General features: G+C 46.6%; 1 protein-coding gene across 1 annotated transcript; it reads left to right on the plus strand.

Moving 5' to 3' along the window:
• Positions 1-358: 358 nt before the first annotated feature.
• On the plus strand, positions 359-1288 carry LOC146654797 (olfactory receptor 4B13-like). The gene has a single exon (XM_085380576.1). The coding sequence runs from the start codon at positions 359-361 to the stop codon at positions 1286-1288; it is 930 nt and encodes a 309-aa protein (XP_085236702.1).
• Positions 1289-8845: the final 7557 nt, after the last annotated feature.

Consider the following 8845-nt stretch of genomic DNA (forward strand, 5'->3'; position numbering starts at 1 on the left):
TTAATTTGAGGTTGAATATTTACCAAATTTAGAGTAAAAAAAACTTCTGAACTAATCTCTCTCTCTCTCTCTCTCTCTCTCTCTCTCTAGGAAGATTTATAAGAAGCTGAAGCAGTGTTTCAGCTCAGTGGGGACAGGGCTACGGGACATTTTGTTAGTTATTTCTAAACTAAACCTTTAATTGACATTGTTATGTTCTTTCCCTGACAATGAATTGCTTTAGTATTATAACACTCACTCATCCTCAGGTGAGCTTAATGTGTAAGGTGCATGTGGTGTCAGTGCAGTCCAGTTTCAAGAAAAGGTAAATTATTTATTGATGTGAACCAGTCAATTGTTCTAAATCCAAAGAACAATCATGATAAACACCACACAGGTCTCCTTTTTCACCCTTACTGGCTATTTTGACACAGGACATGTAACTAACTTGTGCTTCTTTGTTATTCTTGCTTTATATTTTTTCATTGTAGGTTCCAATGTCCTGCTGATTGTGGTTATCTGTGTGAACAGAAGCTTACATGAACCTATGTACATGTTTCTGTGCAGCCTGTTTGTGAATGAGCTGTATGGTAGTACAGGGCTGTTTCCGTCCCTCCTGGTTCAGATCCTCTCTGATGTTCACACTGTTTCTACCAGTATCTGTTTCCTGCAGGTTTTCTGTGTACATTCATATGGGGCTGTAGAATATTTAAATTTAGCCATCATGTCTTACGACAGGTACCTTGCTATCTGCTGTCCTCTGCAATACAACACACATATGACATCAAAAAAAATCGGCATACTTATAGCTGCAACGTGGTTCTATCCTTGTTTTGCAATGGTTGTCTTGCTATCTTTAACTTCACCTTTGCAGTTCTGTGGAAACACAATTTATAAAGTATACTGTGACACACACTCTGTTGTGAAGTTGGCATGCTCAGACACCACTGTGATCAACTTGTATGGCCTCCTTGCTACTTTTAGCACAATCTTTGGCGCTTTGCTTTTCATTCTTTACACCTACATGAAGATTCTGCTGGTTTGTTTTTCTGGTTCTGATCAGACGAGACAGAAGGCTATCAGTACCTGCACGCCTCACCTGGCTTCCATATTGAACTTTTCCTTTGGAGCCAGCTTTGAAATTTTACAGAGCAGATTTAATATGAAAAATGTGCCAAACATGCTGCGCATATTTTTATCATTATATTTTCTTACATGCCAGCCGCTCTTCAATCCTGTGATGTACGGCCTGAAAATGACCAAAATCCGCAACATCTGTAAAAGTCTGATAACAAACACACACCTCTGAAATAACAGTTATTGACCATTTTTAAGCCTATATGTGTATGGTGTATTACTTTTCTTCTCTTACAAATTCTGCCTCTGAATTGTAATTTTCAGAACACCTCCACCAATCCACTACAGTTGGGTAATATTAGACATTTAGGTATACATTTTCCACCAGGCTCTCAGACTTGAATTACATTCCCCTACTGAAAATGTTAGAGGATGATCTCACATATAGGAAAACTTTTACCTATATATCTCATGGGAAGAGTAGTTGCCAATAAAGTGACGATTTTGCCTAAAATAAACAAGTTTTGAACTGGTCACAAATAACCCTTGTAGTGCTTGGTTTACATCACTAGATTCAAACTTTTGGAAGTTTTAAGGAAAAATAAACTGTTACGGATAAATATAAAAACGCTGCAAAAGCCCAAACACAATGGTGATCTTTTTATTACTACATTTTATCTCATGCAATAGATTGTCATATCTTTCAAAATGGACCTTCTAGGTCCCTTGGCTGGACCTAGAAAAATTTCTAATCTCGCACTCATCAGCTCCAGTATTAAGAATCATGACTGCTTTCAAAGCCTTCACATAAACACCTCTTACAGTCTGGTGGAAATTTTTAAAAAGAACTTCACCTCTTCATTTATCCCATGTCAACTAACAGCCATTTGGAACAATCCAGAAATCTGCATTGAAAAGAAAATACTACATTTATTTTTGTCATTCATGAGAAAGCGATTTAAAAAAATGTAGAAAATACTGTGGAAACTTTATTTCAGCTTATATCAAAATATTTAATCAGAAACAGTAAATTTACTGAATATAATCAAATCCATCACACGACTGAATCTAGAAATACCTACATGGGGAACAGAATTTCCAAAATACAGTATCTCCAATGTATGTTAAAAATGTATGTTAATTAAGATTAGATTAATTTTCCAGATTGGAGTTGTAAAGGAATTAAATACTTAGAACATATATTGGAAGGAACAGACTTTATATCGTTTGACGGACTAGTTACACAATATGGGATCAACAAGAAAAGATTTTTAGAATATCCATCCATCCATCCATCCATTTTCATCCGCTTTGTCCGGGCCGGGTCGTGGGGGCAGCAGCCTAAGCAAAGAGGCCCAGACCTCCCTCTCCCCAGCCACCTCCTCCAGCTTATCCGGGGGAATACCAAGGCGTTCCCAGGCCAGCCGAGAGATATAATCTCTCCAGCGTGTCCTGGGTCTGCCCCGGGGCCTCCTCCCGGTGGGACATGCCTGGAACACCTCACCCAGGAGGCGCCCAGGGGGCATCCTTGTCAGATGCCCGAACCACCTCAGCTGGCTCCTTTCGATGTGGAGCAGCAGCTGCTCTACTCTGAGCCCCTCCCGGATGGCCGAACTTCTCACCCTATCTCTAAGGGAGAGGCCAGCCACCCTTCGGAGGAAGCTCATTTCTGCCGCTTGTATCCGCGATCTCGTTCTTTCGGTCACTACCCACAGCTCGTGGCCATAGGTGAGGGTAGGGACGTAGATCGACCGGTAAATTGAGAGCTTCGCTTTTACACTCAGCTCCCTCTTCACCACGATGGAACGGTGCAGCATCCACATTACTGCAGCTGCAGCCCCAATCCGTCTGTCGATCTCCGGCTCCCTTCTCCCATCACTCGCGAACAAGACCCCGAGATACTTGAACTCCTCCACTTGGGGCAGGAACTCATCCCCGACCCGGAGTGGGCACTCCACCCTTTTCCGGCTGAGAACCATGGCCTCAGATTTGGAGGTGCTGATCCTCATTCCCGCTGCTTCACACTCGGCTGCGAACCGTTCCAGTGCGAGCTGGAGGCCCTCACCCGATGAAGCCAACAGAACCACATCATCTGCAAAAATCAGAGATGAGATTCTGAGGCCACCTAAGCGAAAGCCCTCCGCCACTTGGCTGCGCCTAGAAATCCTGTCCATAAAAATTATGAACAGAACCGGAGACAAAGGGCAGCCCTGGCGGAGCCCATCACCCACCGTGAACGAGTCCGACTTATTGCCGGCAATGCGAACCAAGCTCTTGCAACGGTTGTATAGGGATCGAATGGCCCGTAGCAATGGGCCAGACACCCCATATTCCCGCAACACCCCCCACAGGACACCCCGAGGGACACGGTCGAATGCCTTCTCCAAGTCCACAAAACACATGTAGACTGGTTGGGCAAACTCCCATGCACCCTCAAGTATCCTGGAGAGGATAAAGAGCTGGTCCAGTGTTCCGCGACCAGGACGAAAACCGCATTGTTCCTCCTGTATCCGAGGTTCGACTAACGGACGAACTCTCCTTTCCAGCACCCTGGCATAGACTTTCCCAGGGAGGCTGAGGAGTGTGATCCCCCTGTAGTTGGAACACACCCTCCGGTCCCCTTTCTTGAAGATGGGGACCACCACCCCGGTCTGCCAGTCCACAGGTACTGCCCCTGATCTCCACGCAACATTGCAGAGGCGTGTCAACCAGGACAGCCCTACAACGTCCAGAGCCTTCAGGAACTCGGGGCGGACCTCATCAACACCAGGGGCTCTGCCACCAAGGAGTTGTTTAACTGCCTCAGTGACCTCGCCCCCGGAAATTGGCGGGTCATTCCCCTCATCCCCAGACTCTGCTTCCTCCTCGGAAGACGTGTCAGTGGGATTAAGGAGGTCCTCGAAGTATTCCTTCCACCGCCTGACAATTTTCTCAGTCGACGTCAGCAGCGCTCCGCCAGCACTATACACAGTGCAGGTAGAGCACCGCTTTCCCCTCCTGAGACGTCTGACGGTTTGCCAGAATCTCTTCGAGGCAGCCCGAAAGTCTTTTTCCATGGCCTCTCCGAACTCCTCCCACACCCGAGTTTTTGCTTCAGCCACTGCCCGAGCCGCATTCCGCTTGGCCTGTCGATACCTGTCGGCTGCCTCCGGAGTCCCACAGGCTAACCAAGCCCGATAGGACTTTTTTTTTAGAATATCAACAAATTAAATCCATAGTAAAAAAGAAATTTAACCTCAGTCAAGTTGAATTACAAACTCCACCAAGTGTGCTACATTTTCTTACTCTTAAATCCCCCAAATAAATTGTCTAAAATATACAGAACACTTTCTAAATTAGATGAATCAATATCACTTCCTATTGCAAAGTGGGAAGCAGATTTATCAGGTATGCTTAAAAACCTTTAAATTGATTAAAAATCCCAGTCTGCAATTAATACAATACAAAATATTACATAGAGTGCACTATACAGGTCATCGGATGTTCAAGATGGGCTTTACATCTTCCAACAACTGCTCACACTGTCAAGGCAATACACCAGACAATTACATCCACGCTCTTTGGTTCTGTTCACCAGTGCAGAAGTTTTGGCACGAGATATGTGAAGACTTATCAAAGTGTCTGAAATGTAAAATTCCAACCTCCCCTTTAGCGTGTTTGTTGGGCAAATTGGATGATGTCACTACAGAAACTAATACAGTCCACATGGTTTTTACTGCCCTATGCATAGCCAAGAAAACGGTCCTCATGAACTGGAAAAATAAAAATAATCTTAATTCTAACCAATATAGAAACCATCTAACAGATCACATTAGTCTCGAGACAGCCTCTCCCACCACATTAGATCAATCCCTCTGAGCCCCTTTGATCGGCTACATCACCTAGCAGGGGTGGGGAGGCGTGGTTTGGTCCCGCCTTAGCTATTGTGGTTGATGCGGAGGTTGGGACGGGCTTAGGGCATCTGGAGAATCCCTAGGGACGTTATCCCTGGAGGGCTTAATCCGGGGGTTGTGGTCATAACCTGGTTAGTGGCTCTGGTTGCTCTTAGAGGGTGTTCTCCTCTACTCCACGTGCAGCAGGGCTGGGGGAGGGTCTGTGCTGGCGGACGTAGGTTACTGACCTGGTAGCCTGGCTGCCCCTGAGTGGATCCAGCAGGCGTGGGGGTTCGGGGGTGCTTCGCCTCCGTGCTAGGGCTCTGGCTGGGCCTTGGGGGCTTCGGTCCTCGTTGGTGTGTCGCCGAGGTTGTGGGCGGGTGGGTGCACGGGGGCTCAGCCCTGGCGCAGGGGGCCTCTGGTGCATCGGCCTAACTGGGGGGCTCTTTAACTGGCAGGGAGGTTGTTCCATCCTTGCAGGAGTCCACTCTGCAGGAGAGGGAGAGACATAGGAGAGGTGGAGAATAAACTTAACCTGGGTGTCTACTGTTGTGTAGTCTGGGAGATGATTGAATGTTGGGTGGGTACAGTTTCCTCTGCGATGGGGTCGGGTAGGCTGCCCCGGGTCCTGTGGGGCTTGGTGGTGCTGCTGCCGTAGGCTTGGGCTCCCTTGCCTTGGTGGGTGCCGAAGGACAGGGGTGCCTACTTTTCCTGCCCATCACCGGCTGCCACCCCAAGGGCCTTGGGGTGCAGGTGTGTCACCAGGGTGCAGGGGAGGCATCCCCCCCCCCCCGCCCCCTTCTGGCCACCTGTGCCTCAATTTTATTCCACAACTTAGACATCCACATTACTCACAATCACATAACACATACATATAGGGCCTTGACGGTCTGTGTATTCGTAGCTCGTCCACAGAAGGACTGGTAGCTCCCCTTACGATAAGGGTTCAGATCGCGCGAACAGGTGTGAAATGTGTGTGTTTAGTTAGTTTGTTTGTTTGCTTGTTTTAATCAATTTTAAATCATGCTTTTTATTTGCTTTTGTTTCTAATGTCTCTGTAAAGCACTTTGAATCACCTTGTTGTTGAATTGTGCTATACAAATAAATTTGCCTTGCCTTGCCTTGCCTATTCAACCCCACCTCTGGCGCTGGTGCCCACCTCTCAATTTTAAATCCATGTAGACATTGAGGGTTCTTGGGAGGGGCCGAGCTAACACCTGCTGCTCTCTGGCAGCAGCACCATCGGGGCGGGGGGGCTTGGAGGAGGTGTTGGCCATCCGATTGGGATCTGGGATGCGGGGCCTCCCTGCTGCTGCGGAGCCTGGGGCGGTCTGCTTGCCTCCACCCCGGGGGAAAGAGTAACATCTCCTGGGTCTAGCTGCCGTTTCCCCCTCTGGGGGCGAGGGTACCTGGACCCGTGGTATAGAGTATGTTTGGGGAGTGTGATTGTGTGAACATGTCCATTTATGTCTATCCTTACACTGGGTGAGTGCTGAGTATTTGTATATGTGTGGATGAGGGTGGAATGCATGTTTGTGTCTGTGTGTGCCTGTTTGTCTGTGTCTATGTTGGGTCTTAGATTTCTGTGAATTTGCTTTACAGAAAAAATGACAGCATTTTTTCTGTAAAGCAAATTTACCTTGCCTATGGGTATAAATAAAGTTACCTTGACCTTGATCTTGACTCCACCTCTCTGGGAACTCCCAGGCCCTCCGAAGTATGGAGGCCTATCTCCCCTCATCACACTCCCTGCCGGTAACTGATGCCCTCAGGGGTCGGTGTGTTGGTGGTTCTTGGTGTCCGGGGCTGGGTGCTCAGGTATGTACCAGCTCACTCCCGGTGGCTACTTGGCAGGGCCTGGCGCCTGTTGCTCGGTCAGGCCTCTTCCAGTGCGTAGGGGGCCCTCGAGCCTCCGGCCTCTGGGCCTGCGGCTCGGTTCACTCCGGCACAGCTGGCCGCCGGCAGAGCCGGGGGGCACGCCAGTGCAGCCCCCTCTGGCTTCTGCTCTGTGGCTACTGGGTGACCCCTCGTCTGGGGCTCTCCTCAGTTCTTCCCAGGACAGTGGCACGGATGCCACCGAGAGAATAACTTCAAGGCAGTCCAAAAATATTTTTCCAATGCCTCTCTGAAGTCCTCCCAGACCCGAGTCACGTTCTGCTTGGACTGCTGGTATGCATAGGCTGTCTGCAAAGTCCAATATGTTAACCAAACCCAGATCAATGATACGATTATAAGATTGATCATCGATGTGGCCTAGGTTGTTACTCTTGCACAGAAGTCCAGTAACAGAACACTTCTCAGTTTTAGGTCAATCAGACCCTTCCCCCCAAGTTTCACTGTAGTTGCCCACATGAGTGTTGAAGTCTCCCAGAATGACGACCCAGGTGGAGCGCCCTCAAGCAATCCACTGTTAGGGTTGAAAATATTTTATTTTCCTACTAAAGAAAGCTGGTTTCAATCATTTTCATATAAACACTGCAAGTGTGCTCATATGAATTGGCACTCCGTCTTTTGAAGGTCGAAAGCTTTGTTCAGTGTGACTGTCCAGATATATTGTTGAAATGATGTAGAGTGCAGAGGGTTGATTGCAAACACGCTAAATATTTTTAAAATACAGCACTTTAAAGTGACGGGAACATTTCAGTAATGATGTTTTTCACTTCATTGATGGACAGCGTTGGGGAGTAACAGAATACATGTACCGCCGTTACGTATTTAAAATACAAAATATGAGTAACTGTATTCCGTTACAGTTACCGTTTAAAAAGGTGGTATTCAGAATACAGTTACTTTGTTGAAATAAATGGATTACACTGCGGTACTTTCCTGTTTCATTCTGTCGCGGGTCAGGACTGTTTGGGTTTGTTTGACAGCTACGTTCTGTTGTTCCAGGCGGCAGCGTTACGGTTGCCATGGTTACAGGGCGACGCTCTCTCTCTCTCTGCGACTGTGTGTTTCCTGGGTGAGAGAGCGCCTTTTCGTTGTTGTGCTAAGCTAACAGGCAGAATGCTACAAGCATAGCTCTAAAGAATGTAGCATCATGGGCAGTATAGTCCGTGCTGCAGGGAGAATGGACTGCCATACACGTTATGTGTCTGTGAGCGAGGAGGGAGAAAAAGGAGAGTGGAAAGGTACGAGTTGTCATCGAGGGAAAACGGGAGCTGGAAGCATGTAAATATAATAATAACCACTTCAGCCAAGAAGAGTGCCTGACGAGCCCAGTTGTAAGTAAGCTATTAAGACTCGACTGTACACCGTGTTCGTGTTTTCCTCCGAAAACAATAAGTTCCGTTGGAGCAGTCTTTCAACGCCTCTCTCTGTCTCTCGCAAGAAAAGTTGACCCACACAACAAAGTAAAGCTATTTTTCAGCTACGAGCCGACAGGGACCCCGCCGTATTAGTCAGAGGTCCCTTTACTACAGTTCGGAGTCGCGGACCTTCAGTAATAGTAATAAATCACACAGCAATAGTACATTCACGTTGTTGTAAAAAGCACGATAATATATTAAGTAATCCAAAGTATTCAGAATACGTTACTCTCATTGAGTAACGTAACGGAATACGTTACAGAATACATTTTGGGGCATGTATTCTGTAATGGAATACATTTTAAAATACCAGCAGACTGAGAGACAGCTTCTTCCATCAGGCCATCAGACTGCTGAACACGTCATAGACACCTCAGCTTCACTACTGGAACTTTAACATTATGCACTCCACACTGTATATAAATGCCACTTGTTTTGCACATATTCAACTCTGTATATTTTATATTTTTTATTATTATTATTATTATTTTATTTTATTTTTTTACTATTTAATTTGTAAAAATGTGTATACACACACACACACACACACACACACACACACACACACACACGTAGGAAAATATTTAGTATACACATCCAGAAATGCAT

The sequence above is a fragment of the Rhamphochromis longiceps genome, linkage group LG14 (assembly GCF_057381845.1).
Source record: "Rhamphochromis longiceps isolate RC_006_pf linkage group LG14, R_longiceps_female_GT1.1, whole genome shotgun sequence".
Classification (NCBI taxonomy): Eukaryota; Metazoa; Chordata; class Actinopteri; order Cichliformes; family Cichlidae; genus Rhamphochromis; species Rhamphochromis longiceps.